The sequence below is a fragment of the Elephas maximus genome, chromosome 7, assembly GCF_024166365.1.
Source record: "Elephas maximus indicus isolate mEleMax1 chromosome 7, mEleMax1 primary haplotype, whole genome shotgun sequence".
Taxonomy (NCBI): domain Eukaryota; kingdom Metazoa; phylum Chordata; class Mammalia; order Proboscidea; family Elephantidae; genus Elephas; species Elephas maximus.
In genome coordinates this window covers 110,873,854-110,896,672 of record NC_064825.1, presented here as the reverse complement: position 1 = coordinate 110,896,672, position 22,819 = coordinate 110,873,854, and the positions used below count along the sequence as shown (strand labels likewise).

At 37.8% G+C, this 22,819-nt stretch overlaps 1 protein-coding gene across 1 annotated transcript; it reads left to right on the top strand.

The window, feature by feature from the left end:
• Positions 1-19,094: 19,094 nt before the first annotated feature.
• LOC126080346 (olfactory receptor 5L1-like) lies at positions 19,095-20,045 on the top strand. Its single transcript, XM_049891596.1, has one exon. The coding sequence runs from the start codon at positions 19,095-19,097 to the stop codon at positions 20,043-20,045; it is 951 nt and encodes a 316-aa protein (XP_049747553.1).
• The last annotated feature ends 2,774 nt before the right edge of the window (positions 20,046-22,819 follow it).

Here is a 22,819-nt window from a genome sequence, read left to right as displayed (position 1 = left end):
CTCTCTGGTTCCCTTTTGCAATTGTTTTGGTTTTGGATAGTCTTTCAGAGTTCATTTCTTAGGTGGCTATCTGGCTGGTACAATCTTGCTTCCTAGATTCAGGCTATGGTTTGATGTTTGTTCTCAGACCGAAGGACTCCCTTTAATAACTCTTAAAAGTTTGGTTTGGTTTTCACATATTCCCTTAATTTTTGTTTATCTGGAGGGGTCCTAATTTTACCACCATGTGTGAAAAAAGTTTTGCAGGATATATTATTCTTGGTTGGCAATTTTTTCTTTCAAGGTTTTGTATATGTCATCCCATTGCCTTCTTGGCCACATGGTTTCTGCCAAACAATCAGAGTTTAGTCTTATTGTTTCCCCTCTGTAGGTGGCTTTTTGTTTTTCTCGAGCTGCTTGCAGCATTTTTTTTTTTTTTTTTTTTTTGTCTTTGGTTTTAGTGAGAGTGATTCTGGTATGCCTTGGTGTTTTGCTTTGGGGGTCTATCCTTTTTGGAGCTCATTGAGCTTTTTGGATGGTCAGCTTTTCATCATTCATGATATTAGGAAAGTTTTCTGTCAGCAATTCTTCAATGATCCTCTCTGTGTTTTCCGTTTTCTTTCCCTGTTCTGGAATTCCAATCACTTGCAAATTTTTGCATTTGATTGTGTGCTATATAGTTCTCAGAGTTTCCTCATTTTTCTTTGTTCTTTTTTTCTGATTTTTCCTGAAATGGAGCTGTATCCAAGTGTTTGTCTTCAATTTTGCTGATTCTGTCTTCCATCATTTCAAACCTGCTCTTCAGCTCTTCTGTGACACTGACCATTTCTGAAATCTTGTTATTTATCTTTTGGATTTGTAATTGTTGTTTTTGAATGATTTCTAGTTGTGAATTTATTTTAGCTTTTTTTTTCTGTATTATCTTCCTGAATTCTTCCATTTTTTTTGTCTGTACTTTTCATGAATTTTTCTGCCTTGTCCATAAATTTGTCTATTTTTCCCTCATTTTTGTCTCCTTTTTGCTTCAACTCTTGAATTTCTCTGAATATTAGAGATTTGAATTCCCTTTCAGGTAGTCCTAGTGCCTTTTCTTCTACTGGAAAAACATCTGGTGTTTTATTTTGGATGCTTACTGGACCCGTCCTGTCCTGTTTTATTTATATGTTTTGATATTGTCTGCTGTCTTTGGGACATTCAGTAGTTGTTTTCTTCATTTATTGATTATAGATTTGTTTGTTTTGTCCTGCTTTTTTGTTTTACTTTGTTATGTCTGAGCAGGCAGGCTGTGTATTCTTTGTTGTTTGCTCTTCTGTAGTTATGGTACTTTTCACCTCCTTGTACAATGGGCAGGTCCAGCCATTCAGATATGTTACAGCAGGGAAGATGCAGCTGAAGCAGAGGGGCCTGGGATGGGTTGTTTGTGGCATATACTAGGGACAAGAGATCAGGCCAGGAATCAGTGCTGGGCAGGTTCTAGTTGGCCTCACCTGTGCTGCTTGGGGGTGTGATGCTCAGAGCACAGTGCAGGTATGCAGGAGTGGGGGGGTTGTGATGTGTGGAGCTAATAGGGGGATGGGAAGAGGAGAGAGAGGAGAGAGAAAAAGGAGCCAAAAACAAAGAAGTAAAGAATAATAATAAAAAAAAGAGTGCTAAGGGAGCTTGCCATTGGAGTGGATAGACAAGAAACCAAGAAATGGAGAAAAGCAAAAAGAAAGGAAAAATAACTAGATAAAAATTTGGAAAAGAAAAAAAAAAAAAAGAACCCAGGAGTATCCAAGTCCCATTGGTGGGGCTGCTAAGACTGGGGAAGTGGCTCCCAGGCTGCACAGTATAGCCTGGCTAGAAAGGGTATAAATGCTGCACAGCACCAGGTATTCAGAAGATAGGAAAAGAAGGTAAGTATAGAGAGATGAGAGTAGAGAAATGGAGAAAGGCAGAAAGGGAGAAAGAGAGAGAAAAGAAAAAAAAAGAAAAAAGGGGGGGAAGAAAGTGCTCCCAGGGATTCCAACTATGCAGTTGCGCAGATTAGGAGAGTGGCTCCTAAGCTGTGTAGTGCAGCCCAGCTAGAAGGGGCTCCCAAGCTGTGCAAAGGAGAAGTAAACAACAAAGTGAAACAAGGAAAAAAAGCCCCAGGTATCCCACCAGAGTGGTGTCACAGGCTGGGGGAGTCGTTCTCTAGTTGAGCCGGGCTTCACAACCTTTTAAGAAGAAGCAAAGATAGTGCATGGAGCCAGTTGTTCCAGAGAAAGGAGGCAGAGGTGGTAGGAGGCGCAGAAAAAAACAACAGAGATGGAAAGAACCAACACCAGCTCAGGGCCCCGGCCAGTGTGGGCAGGGCGAATCCATGCAGCCTGAGGACAAAGCAGTTGCCTCCCAGCCAATAGACAGCGGCTGGCAGGAAGCAGAGGAAGCTAAGGGTGGCAGTAGAAGGGGGACTTTGAAAAGGGTTCTTTCTCCCGCTGGGAACTTGGTGAAGCTGCTTTCTCAAAATCCCTGTCCGCCGATCTCAGATCAGATGGCTGGCTGAGCCATCGCAGTCAACCAGGAAGCTTGGAGGTAGAGCGGTGGGGAGAGGATGGGCGGTGGAAAAGAGGGTATCACTGGTTACCGGGTGCTCTGTCTCCTGCTAGGAGTTCTGCGAAGCTGCTTTCCCATGCTCCTGTCTGCCAATTCCCAACGGAGTCCAAGATGGTGAATCCATGCTGCGTTAGCTGATGGGGCCTTCTGTACGTATCTCCCCTCGCTCTCTGTCCTCTGTCAGTTTCTTATTCCATGCAGTGCTTGGCTGAGTTATCTCTTCATTTGACACTTCAGGTTCCACGAAAGACGTTTGTCTCTGTTTTACTTAATTTTTCCGGTCTTTGCTGTGGACGGACTGCGTGGTCCTTCTGCCTATAAAGCCATGTTAGCCGGAAGTCTGTCCATTTAAGGGTATTTTAAAAGCCTTTTTTAGAAGCATTTTTTTTCAGTTGCCTGGTTAAAGTTTTTTTTTTTTTTTTTTTTAAAGTTGGTTAAAGATTGCAGAGTTCTGCCTTATTTATAGAGATATGCTTCTATTATCTTAAATGTATGCAGCATGGTGATCTCTGAGCTTTGTTGCTTGGTAACCCAGAGGCAGCCCCTCCTTTTGCGTGTTAATCGTACAGACTAGCAGGTATGAACAAGGAAGCTCAAGCTTTAACAAAGATTTCACCAACTTTAAATTGTTTACAGACAACCAAATGAACTAGTCAAAGTAGGCCTATTTGTAAAAACTATTAACTTGCATGTGGGAGAGAAAAGAAACAGAAAATAAGAGTTAAAGTGGCCATTTACATTTTTCCAAACTGTCAGATGGACAGAATAAATGTGCACACAGCACAATCCAAACCTGACTGTTACTTGCAGTTTCCCAGAGCCAACCAAAGGTTTACAAGACCATGAGATTCCTAGGTAAATATCATGTCACAATACTGAATGGCATCTTGGTCAGTATATTCAAATTCAAATGTGAACAAAGAGGAGAAAGGTAGACATATAGATGACGAATCCTACAATAAAATTCAAGAGGGAAGTTCTACACAAAAAAGAATCTGACTTGAGAGGAATTTATCTTCCTGCACTCCCAAATCTGCCAGAGGATGGAGGGCCCCAAAATGGCCCAGCTCAGTACTGTTAGTCAAAAATCCCTGGCCTCTTCGTAGCTACAGAGGTAAATTCTTCTTCAGTCCCTTCATGGTGACCAGTTTATGTCTAAAAGTAATAAATGTGTACTCTGTCAAAGTAAAGCAAACAGATTTATTGTATGTTTGCTAACAGTGCAAACTGGTTAAAATGTCCAATTTTACAGAAAGAGCAAACACTTCCAAAATGGTGACTCTGCGAAGGCCTTTTAAAGGTTAAGAACAAAGGACTTGAGCTATACTATTTTGATGGAACATTGAAAATTAGATTAATACAAAGCAGATTACTGGATTGAGGTTAGGTAGAGGAAAGCTATAGGACATTTCTTTCTTAGAAACATCTTGCTCAAATGAAGTTTTTCTTGACAGCAGTTGCCTAAGAGGCCTAGATCAGAGCCATCATCAAGGTCTTCTTCCTGAGTCATTGTTTCAGGAAAGGCCTTGATAGCTCCTGTGAAACAGTTTATTGTTATTATCTCAGATTAACCACAGAAAAATGGAGAAAACTTTCTTTAGTTTGCACTTAGTCACAGGCTTTAAACTATAAATCAGAGGTTTATACATATGTAAAAATACGGCAAGATGAAATAGGGCCCCAAATTCTAAAGCAACCACTTTACCTTAGTCAAGTGTCTCAGTTTACTTGCTCTTACTAGTTTTCAAGACTGATTTTCTGATTCCACCAGCAGGAAACGTCTTTGTGGCAGAGAAAAATATAGATGCTGGGCCCATGTCACTCTCTTGGGCTTCTCAGATTACTCAGAATTTCAGATGCCTAACTTCTTAATATTTCTGTCCACCTAGAGTTTCAGTGTGGCTGGAATCTTGCAATGATCACAATCATCAAAATTTACCTCAAACTGCACATCTCCATGTACTTTTTCCTCAGCCACCTCTCATTTATAGATTTCTGCTATTCCTCCATCATTGCTCACAAGATACTGGTGAATCTAACTGTGAAAGAAGGAACCATTTCATTTTGATGGTTCATGGTGCTTCCGCCTCCCCAATTTGGCACCTTCATAGTGACTGAATTAATTTTACTCCCTGTGATGGCCTATGACTCCTTTGTGACCATTTGCAACCATCTGGTTTACATAGTTGGATGTTCCAGAGACTGTGCTATGCTGGTGGTCAGATCATGTACAAAAGGAGTAGCATGTTTCTTGGCTCTAACCTGTTCTGCTTTGAAATTATCCTTTTGTGGTTTCAACACAATCAACCAATTCATCTGTGAGTCTTCCTCCCTGACCTCTTTCCTGCCGATAGCTTCTTTTCACCATTGCCACCCTTAGTGAGGTGATGACACTACTCATCCTCACTTATTATGTGTTCATCATTGTCACTACCCAGAATACGCATTCAGCTGATGAACACCACAAAGTCTTCTTCACCCATGCCTCTCGCTTCACCACCATCATCATCTTCCACATCACCATACCCTTTCTCTACTATGTGCCTAACTACAAAAACTCCAGACACACAGCCAAAGTGGCCTCTATGTTTCACACAGTGGTAATCCCCGTGTTGAATCTTCAGATCTATAGTCTGAAGAATAAGGTTGTCAAAGATACAATCAACAAAATAATGAACACAATTTGTATTTTTCATATTGAATGCATGCACAGATGAACATGTATTGCACTTATTACAGAAGACATTTCTCAAAGTTTGAATTAATTATCCATTAAAGTTTCATTTTTAAACATCATTTTATATCTTCAATTAGAGAGAACAATTTACAATAGAAATACTATGAGTTTTAGGTCACAGAAACTATACTTGACTTTGCTCGTATAAGCCAGATGCTATGTGAAGCAAAATAAAATGGAAATACCACATCTGCCATATTGTATACACGAAATAAATGTTGGTTCCCTCATCGTTTCTTCCCTGGTACCTGGAAGATTATAGGTGCTAAATAAACAACCAAATTACTATCGTAAAACGAGTGAAACAAATAACAGTTTTAAAAAAAAAATCTTCCTCATCTTTGAGGACCTTAAAATCCAATGGTGTGTGGAGCCAAGGTGGTGGAATAGACAGATACTGTCTGCGACCCTTTTTACAACAAAGACCTGAAAAAAACAATTGAAACAAATATATTTGTGACAAGCTGGGAGCCCTGAGCCTCAAAAGTAAGTTCAGAAAATGAACTGAGGGGCAGGGGAAGGAAGAGACTGTTCAGAAGTGGAGAGGAGTAACTAGACCTGAATCACGGGGAGCCCTCAGTTACCATTCCTGGAACAGCGGTGATGGTGGGCTGGTGCTAGCATTCAGCTGCAGTTTCTTTGGGGAGAGCCAGCCAGCCACAGAGCCTGCTCACACCTCCAGAACCAGAGAAGAACAGCGCTCTCAGGAAAAGCTAAGTACTTGTGTATATTATACTGCGCCCCCTCCCACCCCCAAGCTGGCTTCATCAGCTGAATTCCCTGGGCATGAGATAGACACTATTGAGCATCTAGAGCCATCCTTCCAGCCTGGGGGAAGGAAAAATTTTGCATTTGAGGGGAAAGATAATTTGCTAGCTCCATTAACCGGGGAAGCTCAGGACAGAAGCTGCTCCTGTTCAGGCATAAACTGTCCATAGATGTTGAGCATCTTTCCCTTCTGCATGGACCTGTGTGGGCCTATTTCAGGATGATAAGCCCTTGTTGGCAGACTACAACTGTTTCAGCTATGCTGTGGAGAGGGGGGTGTTTGATGTTTGACATTGCTTTGCTTATTAAACAAAGTCTTCACCTACCCTCATCAGGGACCTAAGGACTGGTAGTTCCACTCAGGTCACCTAGCCACCAGCAACATGGGTCCAAGGATAACTGGTACCTCCCAGTCCATATAACCAAAAACTTTAAGTCCGCATGGTCCGTCTGCAGAACCCACCCACCTGCATGATCAAGGAAACAGGGATGTGCTTTCCTAAGAGACACTTGGGGATCAGTTCTCAGCCCCCGGCCTTGTTCAGAGCATGACCCCCTGCTGCAATCAGCTACTGGTATGAACACCAATCACCCCTGCCCCTCTAAGACCATAGGACAGAGCCTGTACCACACACTTGTTGATCAGCTACCTGGAAACCTGAGTTGAATTCATACAAGAAAACTGAATGAGCTCCTAGACTGATATACCAGATAACAGCTCTAGCCATCTGGGGACAAGATATCAGAGCTCCAAAGGAGAAAATAATCAAGCTAGCTCACTCAAGCAACCCACAGAGGTATACCAAAAGAAAACAAAGCAAGCAGCTATGACACAGTAAGCAAGCATAAATGAATGCGATAACGTATAGATGGCCGGAGACAACAGTCAATATCAAGTCACACAAAGAAACAGACCCTGATCACCTCAACAGTTTCTCAAAACAAAGAATCCAGGGATCTTCTAGAAAAAGTTCATTCCTGAAATTACCAGAGCCAGAATACAAAAGTTTAATAAACAGAACCCTTTTTTCAATACATTAGGAAGGAAATGAGGCAATACGCAGAACAAGCCAAGGAACACACAGATACAGCAATTAAAGAAATAAGACAGATTATTCAGGATCATAACGAAAAGTTTAATAAGCTGGAAAAATCCATAGACAGACAGTAATCAGAAATGCAGAAGATTAACAATAAAATTACAGAAGTAGACAACTCAATAGAAAGTCAGAGAAGCAGAATTGAGCAAGTAGAGGCTAGAATTTCTGAACTCGAAGATAAATCACTTGGCAGTAATATATTCAAAGAAAAATCAGATAAAAGAATTAAAAAAAAATGAAGAAACCTTAAGAATCATGTGGGACTCCCTCAAGAGAAAAAACCAATGAGTGATTGGAGTACCAAAGCAGGAAAGGAAAACAGAAAATATGGAGAGAGCTATAGAAGACTTGTTGCCAGAAAACTTCCCTGATATCATGAAAGATGAGAAGATATCTATCCAAGATGCTCATCGAACTCCACATAAGGTAGATCTTAAAAGAAAATCATCAAGACATATTATAATCAAGCTTGCCAAAACCAAAGATAAAGAGAGAATTATAAGAGCAGTTAGGGTTAAACGAAAAGTCACCTACAAAGGAGAGCCAATAAGAATAAGCTCAGTCTACTTGGCAGAAACCATGCAGACAAGAAGGCAATGGGATGACTTATTTAAAAAACTGAAGGAAAAAAATTGCCTGCCAATAATCACATATCCAGCAAAACAGTCTCTTAAATATGAAGGTGAAATTAAGACATCTCCAGATAAACACAAGTTTAGGGAATTCGTAAAAAACAAACCAAAACTACTAGAAATACTAAAGGGAGTTCTTTGGTTAGAAAATCAATTATATAAGGTATCAACCCAAGGCTGGAACACTGGGCAGAGCAACCAGAAGTTAACCCAGACAGGGAAATCCAAAAAAACAATGCAAGAATAATAATTAAAAAAAAGCTCAAAACAGGGTAACAGCGATGTTATTATATAGAAGAAGACAACATTATAATAATAAAGAGGGACTAAGAAATGTAATCATACACCTTCTATATGGAGAGGAACATACCGTGATACAAAGAAATAAAAGTTAGTTTTAAATTTAGAAAAATAGGGGTAAATAATAAGGTAAACACAAAGGAGACAAACTATCCTCCTCATCAAAATAAAATACAAGGGAAAAATAGAGACTCAGCAGAAACAAAATTAACAACAACAAATATGAGGAAAGGACAATATATAAACTACTCAGCACATAAATTTAAGTGGGAAAAAGAAACTGTCAAGAACACACAAGAAAAGACATCAAAATGGTAGCACTAAATTCATACCTATCCATAATTACCTTGAATGTAAATGGACTAAATGCGCAAGTAAAGAGACAGAGAGTGGCAGTGTGGATTAAAAAACAAGATCTGTCTATATGCTGCCTACAAAAGACACAGCTTAGGCTTAGAGACACAAACTAAAACTAAAAAAAAAAAAAAAACTCAAAGGATGGAAAAAAATATATTAAGCAAACAACAGTCAAAAAAGAGCAGGAGAGGCAATATTAATTTTTGAGAAAATAGACTTTAAAGTTAAATCCATCACAAAGGATAGGAAAGGACACTATACAATACACCAGAAAGATATAACCATATTAAATATTCATGCATCCAATGACAGGGCTGCAAGATACATAAAACAAACTCTGTCAGCATTGAAGAGTGAGATAGACAACTCAACAATAATAGTAGGAGACTCCAACATGCCAATTTCAATGAAGGACGGGAAATCCAGAAAGAAGCTCAAAAAAGACTTGGAAAATCTAAATGCTACTATCATCCCACCTGACCGCATGAACATATACAGAACATCTACCCACCAGCAACCAAGTATACTATCTTTTCTAGTGCACATGGAACATTCTCTAGAATAGACCACATATTAGGTCATAAAGCAAGCCTTAACAGAATCCAAAACATTGAAATATTATAAAGCATCTTCTCTGACCATAAGGCCATAAAAGTGGAAATCAATAATAGGAAAAGCACAGAAAAGAAATCAAACACTTGGAAACTGAACAATGCTTTGCTCAAAAAAGACTGGATTATAGAAGGCATTAAAGATGGAATAAAGAAATGCATAAAATCCAACGAGAATGAAAACACATCCTACAGAACATTTGGGACACACCAAAAGTGGTGCTCAGAGTCCAATTCATATCAATAAATGCACACATCCACAAAGAAGAAAGAGCCAAAATCAAAGAATTATCCCTACAACTTGAACAAATAGAAAGGCAGCAACAAAAGGAACCCTCAGGCACCAGAAGAAAACAAATAATAAAAATTAGAGCATAACTACATAAAATAGAAAACAGAAAAACAATTGAATTAACAACACCAAAAGCTGTTTTTTTTGAAAAAAATTGATAAAACACTGGCCAAACTGACAAAAGAAAAACAGGAGAGGAAGCATATAACCCAAATAAGAAATGAGATGGCCAATATTACAACAGACCCAACTGAAATTAGAAGAATCATATCAGGTTACTATGAAAAATTGTACTCTAACAAATTTGAAAACCTAGAAGAAATGAATGAATTCCTAGAAACACACTACCAACCTAACTAGCACAAACAGAGGTAGAAAAATTAAATAGACCCATAACAAAAGAAGAGATTGAAAAGGTAATCAAAAACTCTCAACAAATAAAAGCCCTTGTCCGGACAGCTTCACTGCAGAGTTCTACGAAACTTTCAGAGAAGAGTTAACACCACTATTATTAAAGGTATTTCAGAGCATAGAAAAGGATGGTAATACTACCAGACTTATTCTATGAAGCCACCAAATCCCTAATACCAAAACCAGGTAAAGACACAAGAAAAGAAAATTATAGACCTATATCCCTCGTGAACGTAGTTGCAAAAATCCTCAACAAAATTCTACCCAATAGAATTTGACAACATATCAAAAACATACTTCACCATGAACAAGTGGGATTCATATCAGGCATGCAGAGATGGTTCGACATTAGAAAAACAATTAATGTAATCCACGACATAAATAAAGGACAAGAATCACATGATTTTATCAATTGATGCAGAAAAGGCATTTGACAAAGTTCAACACCCATTCATGATAAAAACTCTCAGCAAAATAAGAATAGAAGGAAAATTTCTCAACAAAATAAAGGGCATTTATCCAAAGCCAACAGCCAACCTCACCCTAAATGGAGAAAACCTGAAAGCTTCCCCAATGAGATCGGGAACCAGACAAAGATGCCCTTTATCACCATTCTTATTCAACATTGTGTCGGAGGTCCTAGCTAGAGCAATTAGGCTAGATAAAGAAATAAAGGGCATCCAGATTGGCAAAGAAGAAGAAGAAGTAAAAGTATCTCTATTTGCAGATGACATGATCTTATACACAGAAAACCTGAAGGAATCCTCCAGAAAACTACTGAAACTAATAGAAGAGTTCAGCAGAGCATCGGGATACAAGATAAACATACAAAAATCAGTTGGATTCCTCTACACCAACAAAAAGAACATCGAAGAGGAAATCACCAAATCAATGCCATTACAGTAGCCCCCAAGAAGATAAAATACTTGGGAATACATCTTACCAGAGATGTAAAAGACTTATATAAAGAAAACTAGAGTACACTTCTGCAAGAAACCAAAAGGGACATATCTGGAAAAACATACCTTGTTCATGGATAGGAAGACTTAACAGTATAAGAATGTCTATTCTACCAAAAGCGATCTATGCATTTAATGCAATTCCGATCCAAATTCCAATGACACTTTTTAATGAGATAGAGAAACAAATTACCAAGTTCATATGGAAGGGAAAGAGGCCCCGGATAAATAAGGCATTACTGAAAAAGAAGAACAAAGTGGGAGGCCTTACTTTACCTGAGTTTAGAACCTATTATACTGCCACAGTAGTCAAAACAGCCTGGTGCTTGTACAACAACAGATACATAGAACAATGGAGCGGAATTGAGAATCCAGACATAAATCCATCCATATATGAGCAGTTGATATTTGACAAAGTCCCCAAAACAGTTAAATGGGGAAAAGACAGACTTTTTAACAAATGGTGCTGGCATAACTGGATATCCATCTGCAAAAAAATGAAACCAGACCCATACCACACTCCATGCACAAAAATGAGCTCAAAGTGGATCAAAGACCTAAATATAATATCTAAAACAATATAGATCATGGAAGAAAAAACAGGAGCCCTAATACACTCCATAAACAGTATACAAAAAATTATTAAGAATGCAGAAGAAAAGCTAGATAACTGGGAGCCCCTAAAAATCAAACATCTATGCTCATCCAAAGACTCCATCAAAAGATTATAAAGGCTACCTACAGACTGGGAAAAAGTTTTTAGCTATGACATTTCCGATCAGCCCCTGATCTCTAAAATCTACATGATACTGCAAAAACTCAACTACAAAAAGACAAATAACCCATGAAACAATGGGCAAAAGATATGAATAGATACTTCACTAAAGAAGACATCCAGGTAGCTAACAGATACATGAGGAAATGTTCATGATCGTTAGCCATTAGTTAAATGCAGACTGTGGAGAGATTGGAACACTTATACACTGCTGGTGGGAATGTAAAATGGTACAACCACTTTGGAAATCAATTTGGCGCTTCCTTAAAAAGCTAGAAATAGAACTACCATATGATCCAGCAATCCCACTCCTTGGAATATATCCTAGGGAAATAAGAGCCTTTACACGAACAGATAGATGCACACCCATGTTAATTGCAACACTGTTTACAATAGTAAAAAGTTGGAGGCAACCAAGGTGCCCATCAACGGATGAATGGATAAATAAATTATGGTATATTCACACAATGGAATACTATGCATCAGTAAAGAACAGTGAGTAATCTGTGAAACGTTTCATAACATGGAGGAACCTGGAAGGCATTATGCTGAGGGAAATTAGTCAGTTGCAAAAGGGCAAAGATTATATAAGACCACTATTACAAGAACTTGAGAAATAGTCTAAACTGAGAAGAAAATATTTCTTTGTGGTTACGAGAGGGGGAGGGAGGGGGAGTGGGAGAGGGGTATTCACTAATTAGATAGTAGATAAGAACTACTTTAGGTGAAGGCAAAAACCACACACAATACAGGGGAGGTCAGCACAAATGGACTAAACCAAAATCAGTTTCCTGAATAAACTGAACGGTTCGAGGGCCAGAGTAGTAGTGACAGGGGTTTGGGGACCATGGTTTCAGGGGACATCTAAGCCAATTGGCATAATGAAATCTATTAAGAAAACATTCTGCATCCCACTTTGAAGAGTGGCATCTGGGGTCTTAAACGGTAACAAGGAGCCATCTAAGATGCATCAATTGGTCTCAACCCACCTGGATCAAAGGAAAATGAAGAACACCAGGGACAGAAGGTAATATCAAGGCCAAGAGACAGAAGGGGCCACATAAACCAGAGACTGCATCATCCTAATACCAGAAGAACTAGATGGTGCCCGGCTACAACTGATGACTGCCCTGACAGGGAACACAACACAGAACCCCTGAGGGAGCAGGAGAGCAGTGGGATGTAGACCCCAAATTCTCATAAAAAGACCAGACTTAATGGTCTTACTGAGATTAGAAGACCCCGGTGGTCATGGCCCCCATACCTTCTGTTGGCCCAGGACAGGAACCGTTCTCGAAGCCAACTCTTCAGACGTGGTTTGGACTGGACAATGCGTTGGAGAGGGATGCTGGTGAGGAGTGAGCTTCTTGGATTTGGTGGACACTTGAGACTATGTTAGCATCTCCTGCCTGGAGGGGAGATAAGAGGGTAGAGGGGGTTAGAAGCTAGCCAAATGATCATGAATAGCAGAGGGAGAGAGCGGGCTGCCTCATTAGGGGGAGAGCAATTGGGAGTATGTAGCAAGGTGTATGTAAGCTTTTGTGTGAGAGATGGACTTGGTTTGTAAACTTTTACATAAAGCACAATAAAAATTACATTAAAAAAACCCAGTGGTGTTATGTGGCAGGCAAAAAGTAACCAATTTGCAATGTTAAATACAGTAAAATTTGTAAATGGGTGAGTGGGGAGAAAGAATTCAAATCCATTTGTGGATATGGGAGGAATTGCTTCATAATTGACATGCTCTTTTAACTTGGCCTTGAAGGTTAGACAAGAGTTTAAGAGAAACACAGAGAAAGAATAAGCTGTACACATATAAAAAGTCAAATTGTTAAATATCATGTGATAGATATATTTACAACAGTGGGAAAAAAAAAAGAGTAGCTGCTGTGGCTGCTTCTGTACAATCAAAAACCTCATGGGATTTTTTTTTTTTTTTTTGGCTTGGAAGCTTATGGTCATGATCTCATAGGACACCCTGGTCAATTGGCCTAATAACATGTTCTGTGCTTCTGTTTTACCTCCTAGCTCTATGAACAGTGCCTGGGGTCTTAAAAACTTTCAATCTGCCATCCCAGGTATAAAAAGTTGTTTCTATTTACAACAGAGGATGAAGGATAGTAAAGAACAGAAGGAGGATATGGAATGTGTGCTAATTGCCTCCATGTACAACTGCCTCCTTTGCCACGAGACCGGAAGAACTACATGGTGCCTGGCCACCATTACTGATTATTTTGATCAAAGATTCCATAAAAAAATCCTGATCAAAAGGGGGAAAATGCAGAAGAGAATTTAAATTCTCATGGACGCCATAATTTCTGGAGACGTGAATATTGGGTAAACCACTGAAACTCTTGGCCTGAGATAATCCTTAAGCTTTAAACCAAAAATATCCCTTGAAGTCTTCTTAAAACTAAACAATAAATTAGCTTAACTAGTAAAAAAGGTCTGCCTTGAGCATTATGCCCTTTAAGAACTGTCTGTATGGGATCCAACTGATAACAGCAACCGAAAAGATTAGATAGGAACCTTAGGGGATAGTGAATTTTCGTTAATGGGGGAAGAATGACTCAGAAAAGGAGGGTAAGAATGGTTACACACTTGAAGAATATAATCGATGTCACTAAATGGTACATGTAGAAACTGTAGAATTGGTATATGTTTTGTTGTGTATGTTCTCAACAATAAAATAAATAAAATAATTTTTAAAAAATTAAAAAAAGAAGTTTTATGCAGGAGCAAACAGTATGAACAATGTTCCGGCGACAAGAATGTATATAATTAAGGCAGTGATTCAACAAAGATTTTTGAGCTACTATTTTCTGGCATATACATAAATGGTATCTCGTTAGGTGCTGGAAGGAATAAAAATTAGAATGATTTATAGTTATTATTCTAAATTATTTCAGGAACTAATTCCACTGTGGAGGAAGACAGGGTATAAAAAAGAGGTTTAAATACATTACATTGATCCTGAGAATGTCGAGAACAAACACAGAGATGCTATGTTCTTGTACTATTTTTTGAATACTTTCTCTCATCTATCAATACAGGTAAATACAGTATTAATCCATTATGGCAGCTTGAGCAAGGGCATAATCTTCATCAGGACTCTCTAGGCAGTCTTCATGGAACAACTGAAGGGCGTCATCATAAGTAGTGAGAGCTAATTTCCCTCCTTGGGTTTTACTACCATTTTAAATTAATTATCATTTCTAATTACAATGTGAAGGAAGAAATAATCAAAGACCAAAGTTGTTGTGTGTATTAGGGATAATTGATTTTCCTTTATTAAATACAATAGTTATTACACAAAACCTTCATAGAGATTGGTATCTAATTTGGAAACGTTATAACATCAGATTTATCTTTTCTTTATAGCATCATTTTTTTTTTCCTGAATTACTTATTTATCCTTCTGTTGTTATATACTCTCTGTGCGTTAATGGAATTCCAAATTAAGTCAGATATAACCAAAAAAAACGAAAGCAAATGCAGTGCCATCGAGTCGATTCCGACTGAAAGCAGCCCTACAGGGCAGAGTAGAACTGCTCCATAGAGTTTCCAAGGAGCGCCTGGCAGCTACATAATAGGGAAATGACTGTTTTATGAATGTAAAATGAAACCTGGGCAATTATTTTTTATATCGGTTCAATTAAATTATTCAGAAAGATTATGTGATGGTAAGTTTACAATGATGAGTTAAAGTCACCCTGTTTTGGTTAATATTTGCTTGTCTAATGATGACCAGCATAGTTTTAGATATTCACAAATAAACAATCTTCCAATCCACATTGTGGTTTAATTCTTATTTATTTCACATGGAACAAGTGAAAAGCACTAAAGAAATTAATCTCAATTTTAATAAACAGTGAATAATCACTTTGAAAAGAATAAACCCTTATTTTTTTCACCTAAATTTGCAAAAGATGTTTAATTTTTTGGTGAAGGAAGAGACACAACCGCTTTAACTTTTATGCTGGGGGAACAGAGACCCATATAGTTTAGGTACTCTGACAAAAGTTTAAATCTGGGACTTCAACCACATGGGCAATAACACTTTTCAACAAACACTGATGGTAAATCTCATATTCTGCTAGTATCTAACGTTCGAGTCCAACATTCTCTCTGGTAGCTTTCATAGTTGCTATGTCAAGCATGATTTATGTTGGTGTTATCCATCAAATTTTAAATTGAAAAAGGAAGACCTGTAATTTCAAGTGTATACTATAGCAGTCTGGAGTCCATCATGATTCATTTGAAATATATGGATCATTAGATTTTATATCATTTCTTTTTGCTTCTGAATGATTTAAATTTCACTTACTGTCCAGAACTGCATCCTTTATTATTCACACTAACATACTGCTTTACAACTAAAAACCAAAACCAAACCCATTGCCATTGAGTTGATTCCGACTCATAGCCACCCTATAGGACAGAGTAGAACTGCCCCATAGGGTTTCCAAGGAGCCCCTGGTGGATCTGAACTGCCCACCTTTTGTTTAGCCTCCCTAGCACTTAACCGCTACACCACCAGGATTTCCTTGCAACTAAGTAGATGCTGAATATAAATGGACCTATAATTTTCTGTGGTAATAAAACTCTATGTGATTTTTGCCTACAATAAATGAATTATCATTACATGTATCATTACTATATTATTATTTAAAAACTTATGCATATTTATAATTTTTGATTAAAATTTCAAGGGGAAACTACATAATGTCATTGGAAATTCATTTCAGCATTTCACTGTCAGGGGAGGGAGAATGATCTGGAAAGGGGCCCTCTCTGAGGCGGAGGTGAAAGGAAAGACCTAAAACTTCGTTTGTATTAAACGTATATCTATGACAAACCAGCCCTCACACTAAGCATGAGGTAACACCACAGAAATATGAAGCTTGTGGTGCACTGAGGTAATCAAAGAAATAGCAAAACTGAAGCCCAGCTCTACTACTGACTAGATTGGGGTTGGTGTGATAAATGCTATGCCTTGCAGGAAATTAGGATATTTTGCAACATTATGGAAAAGGAAAAATTAACAAGAAATATTCATGTCATTTCAGGATGTTAATACGAACTTTACCCACATACACAATACTGGGATTTTGGGTTGATATAACGTACCATGAAATTTTGGCAGATGTTTGCTTGCCTTTCCATATTGTTTCCCAAGTTACAGTATTGGGTTTGTTATATTAATTTCCAGTAGACATGCCGTAGAGATGAACAATCATTTGTGTCTTATATGTAAAGTAAGTTTTATTTTTAACGGTTTCTCTTTAGTGTTCCATAGAGACAAATAATTGTTTTGAGAACTGAAGGGACCCAGTCCCCAGGAGCTTAAATTGCAATATAAAGTCTCTATACTTTTTTTTTTTTATACTACACACGGGCTGATATCTTCAAGTCCAGGGAAGAGATGTCTACCAGTCAGGTTTGTTAGCTAGAACTAGACTCTAGTTACTTGAATATTGAAAGAAATACATTTTGTGAACAAGAAAATATTTTTAAAATATGTCTCATTCTTCTAGTTATGTAGAATACTTTATAAACTTCAATAATAATTATAAGCTTTATGTTTCTGTAATAGTTATAAGCTCTCTTTTAATTAGAGAATGTTTATACAGAAACCCTTTTCCTATATACTGATTATTTAAAATATTTAAATGATTTAAAATTTAAAATATTTCAAATTATCTAGTCAATTTTAAAATACTTTTGTCTTTAGTATTAAGAGATATTTGATGGAAAATTAGAACAACTCCTCTGTAACACCAAACACTGGGCGACAGCTAATAATTTCGGTTCGAATACACAGCAAACAAAACGGTAGATCTTTTGTTTTTCTCCTTTTCTTTCCCTTTCCTTCTTCTTTCACACAAATTTCCTTCACTGACTCTAATACAGATGACCACAGAGATATTCCCTAATTGTCACCCTAAGTTCGAGGTTACATTAATGTGCCCTACAGCTGGTGTGAGGACACATGGACTTGTCAGTTACCTTTACTCAGGAAAGGATTTAATTCTTTTCACCAATGATTGACTTTACCATGGCCAAGTTTTATGCTATCAGCCTAGATTGGAAACAAACATTTGAAAGAAAATCTTTAATTTAGGAGTTGGCAAAGAGTTGTATGTATGTAATTACGATCAGGTAGATGATCAAACCATGACTTCAGGACAAGTAATTGTCCCCACTTTTTAAAAATTAGTCCAACATATGGAGAAAATACCAAGCTGTGTGTGTTCCTAATCCTGTCTTTTCTCATACAATCGTGATGGCACATGTGTCTCTGAGTCTAGGAGAGAGTAAAATTCCTCAACTTCTGTACGTCTTTCCTATAAGCAATAAGTCTGGGTCACAGCTCCCGCTGACATAGGCTAGATCACATAACCACTCCCCCAATCTACTCTGTGAGAACTTGGGAAAATATTTATTTGCCTCTTTTTCAATATGGATAAAACATGTGCTTTTAAGGATTGTAACCTGACATTAAATTGATTACATGTAACCTCTCTAGCTCCATTCATACCTCTACAGCTACATCGCGTCAACAGCTACATCTGTTCCCAGGTGTGCTATTAGTCATCCTGTTTTTAATTAACTGTGTCTGAAACTTAATTTCAAACACCATTATGATTTTCCATTACAGTCACACTGTACACATGCTTAATAATTTATTTTCTTATATTTAGTATTTGCTTATATTTAATGCCATAAACATTGCTGCCATATAGCTTTGAACTTAATTTTTCAAAGTAATTTGTCAATACATTTAAACAATTCTTACAAAAGATTGCTACAAATAAAATGTCTCTTCTGAAAAAAAAAAGTTAATTTAACTTTCATTGTTGCTTTGGAGTTAATACTTTGGACATCTGCTTTTTAACTGTTTTCCAGAAAAAGTTTATACAACAGTTAGCATTGTTAGCATTCATTATCACCCTTATAATTAGCAAAATCACTTGGTTAATTTGATAAGCTAAAAAGATTATGGCTTTCACTATCTACTTTATCTTTTTTTTAATTCAGCATAATACCAAATGTAAACAGGTCTTTCTAAGCCACTGACTCAAGGAAGTTTGTCGAACTCCACGAAATTGGAAAAAACAGGTACCTCATCTACTAATAATTTATGCTACCAATAAACTGGAAGAAAAACAACAACAACAAAAATATAAATATCATACAGGAGCACAACAGCTAAAACCCCAACTGGACACAGCTTGTTAAGTTTCTCAGGGAACAGGAGGTAAATTCAATGGAGCTGTAAAGCATAACATTGAATCACTTACAAAGTTTCATCAAAACACTAATTTAGTAGGTAATCCCAATCTACTGTGCAGATAAATTCTGAGAATCATTTAAGGCTTTTGATGATGATTATTTTTAACCAGTGGGATCTACAGAAGTTTTTAACACTTTGAATGATTTGACAATTACATTTTTCTTATAGGCAGTTTTCTTATAAAAACTATTTTTCATATAAATATTCTGTCTCTGTGAAGTTAACATAAAACTCTTATTCTCTTCTAGGAGAAAGATAAAAAATGTAATTGTTTTCCCAAGCCTGAAATATAGTGGAAAATGGTGGAAGAAAATTGCACCGTGGTGACAGAGTTCATTCTCCAGGGATTATCAGATGTCCCTGAGCTGAAAATCTTCCTCTTCCTGTTTTTCCTTCTAATCTATGGAGTCACAGTTGTGGGCAACCTGGGCATGATTGCACTGATTCAGGTCAGCAGTCAGCTTCACACCCCCATGTACTTTTTCCTCAGCCACTTGTCCTTTGTGGATTTCTGTTACTCCACCGTCATTGTGCCTAAGACACTGGACAATATCATCAACAAGGACAAAGCCATTTCTTTCCTGGAATGCATAGTGCAATTCTATTTGTTTTGTGCTTATGGAATCACTGAGGTCATCCTGCTGGCTGTGATGGCCTATGACCGGTTTGTGGCCATCTGCAACCCCCTGCTGTACATGGTCATCATGTCCCAGAAGCTCCGTTTGGAGCTAGTGTCTGGCTGCTACCTGTGTGGAACAGTGTGCTCTCTGATGCACTTGTGTTTAGCTCTTGAGATCCCGTCCTATCAATCGAATGTGATTAACCACTTCTTCTGTGATCTACTTCCTCTCTTATCTCTTGCCTGCTCTGATGTCTCTATGAATGAACTGCTGGTGTACATTGTGACCATTGTCAATGAGAGCATCACCATTGTGGTCATCCTCACCTCCTACTTGCTTATTCTTGTCACCATCCTGAGGATGCGCTCTGCAGAGGGAAGGCGTAGAGCGTTTTCCACCTGTGCCTCTCACTTCACAGCCATAATTGTCTTCCATGTAACAATCCTTTTCATTTATTGCAGGCCCAGCTCTAGCAACAGTCTGGACACAGACAAGGTAGCCACAGTGTTCTACACTGTAGTAATTCCCATGCTGAACCCCCTGATCTACAGCCTGAGGAACAAGGATGTGAAAGAAGCTCTCAGGAAAGTGATGGGATTTAATTTACTCACCAAGGGGCCATTTTCTTAGCGGGACTTAACCAAAAAACTCATGGTCATTGAGTTGATTCTGACCCATAGTGAGCCTTAACCACTGTACCACCAGGTCTCCTAGCTGGACTTAGGGTTTCAAAAAGGACCTTTAAGAAGGGATTTTTGTTTGAGTAAAAACCAATGAAATGGAAATCCAGGAAAGACATTAGTGAACCAGGGTACTTTGCATGATTCTTTGTTCTCTACTCACCTTTTAGATTTCTCTTAAATACCCAGTATTAAACAGAACATTGTTCAAATGCACCTACCACCTTTTGCTGCTGTCCTCTGGTCTCTCTGAGTATTTTGCTTGGGCTTAAAATGGCACCGTTAAGCCTCAGTTTTTTTGGTTTGTGTTAAACCAATATATTTCCAGCAAAGCAAAAATAAAGAGACATGTCTTTCCAATGTCCTTAATGAATGTAACCATTCTTACTGAATTCAATTCCTTTTTATTTCAGGGGATATACATTTTTCTTATATATGTATATATTATATGTATATACTATATTACATATATACATACAATATAATACATATAATAAAAAAACCCACTGCCATCGAGTCGATTTCGACTCATAGCGACCCTCTAGGACAGAGTAGAACTTTATATCATATTATATTTATATATTTATATTATGGGTTTTTTGTTATATATATTATATTTATATTATACATGTATGCATATATTATATGTATAAAATGTGTATATTTTTTTTAATTTGGAGCAACCTTCCCATGTGTTTATGGGTATATGTGGGAATTAAATTTTAATCATTTTTTGGTTATTTTCTCTTTTACTACTTTTTCTTTTCCAATGTCAATTACTTTTGCAACTTTTAAAAACTTTCTCATCTGTAAAATGAATGTTGTAATAATATTCTACCTATCTCATGAGTTCCTCCGTGGTGCAAACAGTTAAAGAGCTTGGCTATTGGTCAATAGTTTGGAAGTTCAAGTCCACCCAGGGGTGCCTCAGAAGAAAGACCAGATGGTGTATTCCCCAAAAAACTGGCCACTGAAAACCCTGTGGAACAAAACTCTACTCTGGCACCTGTTGGGTAGACATGAGTCAGAGTCAAACTGAGGACAGCTGGTTGGTCACTTCTCATAATATTATCATGTAAATTAAAAAAACAATGAATATCAAACTCTTAGTGCTAGATATGGTGTAATATATGTGCTTAATAAATTAGCTGTTGTTATTCTTGTTGTTGCCTATGCTCTGTGTTTTACCATACTTTTAGCTCTGTATTTCACTTTCATTCTTGATTAAACAAGTATATCATATGTTTGATACCCTCTGTTTTTCAAGTTTGTGTGTCTTCGTTAATGTTGTGGTCTGTCTGAAATGATTTTAACCATTTTTACCTTTGTAAATCTTACCCATAGTATTAGTTTCCTGTGGCTCCTGAACCAATTATCATAATGTTGGTGGACTCAAAGAACACAGATTTATTCTCTTGAACTTCTGGAGGTCAGAAATCTGAAATCGGTATCATTGGGCTGAAATAAAGGTTTTGGCAAGGCCACATCCTCTCTAGGGCCTCTTGGGAAGAATTTGGTCCTTTCCTCTTATAGCTTCCTGTGACTTCCAGTTTTCCTTGGCTTGTGGCCCCGTCACTCCAAACTTAAAAATGCCAGAATCTTCAAACCTCTCTCTGTGCTGTCATTAAAACACCTTCCTCTGTGTGTGTACATGTGTGTTAAATCATAAAACTGCAAGGACTTGCCTCATAGAAAGCATTCTTACTAACGTTTCTTAAAACGGTATCTTTGGGGCAAGAATCATGTGTTAACCATTAAGAAATATTCCAGAATACCTGTCACAAATGGTTACTTATTATTTCAATTAAATAAATGCTAACTGGAAAAAAAAAATGAGTAATGTGCTTGAGATGAAAATGTGGCACTGTATTGAAATTCAAATATTTTAAATGAGGTGAGATTTCTCATATTACCTGAGAGATTTTTCATGTTAAGATAAAAGTAAGGTAAATTTGAAGCTCCAACTAAAGCAGTTTATCATCCTTGGTATTATTGACATTTTGGTTCAGGCAATTCTTTGCTATGGAGTTCTTTTTTTGCTTTTTTTTCTCATTGAAATTTAGATGAAGGTTTACAGAACAAACTAGTTTCTCATCAAAGAATTAGTACATACATTCTATATGACATTGGTTAACAACCCCACTATGTGTCAACACTCAACCCTGGGTTCCCTATTACCAGCTCTCCTTTTCTCTCCTGCTTCAAGTCCCTGCCCCAGGGCTGGTGCGCACCTTTAGTCTTGTTTTGTTCCATGGGCCTGTTCAATCTTTGGCTGAAGGGTGAACCTCAGGAGTGGCCTCATTACTGGGCTGAAAGTGTGTCTGGGGACCATATTCACAGAGTTTCCCCAGTCTCTGTCAGGCCAGCAAGTCTGGTCTTGCTTTTTGAGTTAGGATTTTGTTCTACATTTTTGTCCAGCTCTGGCTGGGACCCTCTATTATGATCACTATCAGACCAGTCAGTGATGGTAGCCAGGCACCATCTAGTTGTACTGGACTCAGTCTGGTGGAGGCCATGGTAGATGTGGTCCATTAGTCCTTTGGACTAATCTTTCTCTTGTGTCGTCTTTAGTTTTCTTCATTCTTCCTTGCTCCCAAAGGGGTGAGACCAGTGGAATATCCTAGATGGCTGCTCACAGGCTTTTAAGACCGCAGACGCTACTCACCAAAGTAGAATGTAGAACATTTTCTCTATAAACTCTTTTATGCCAATTGAACTACATGT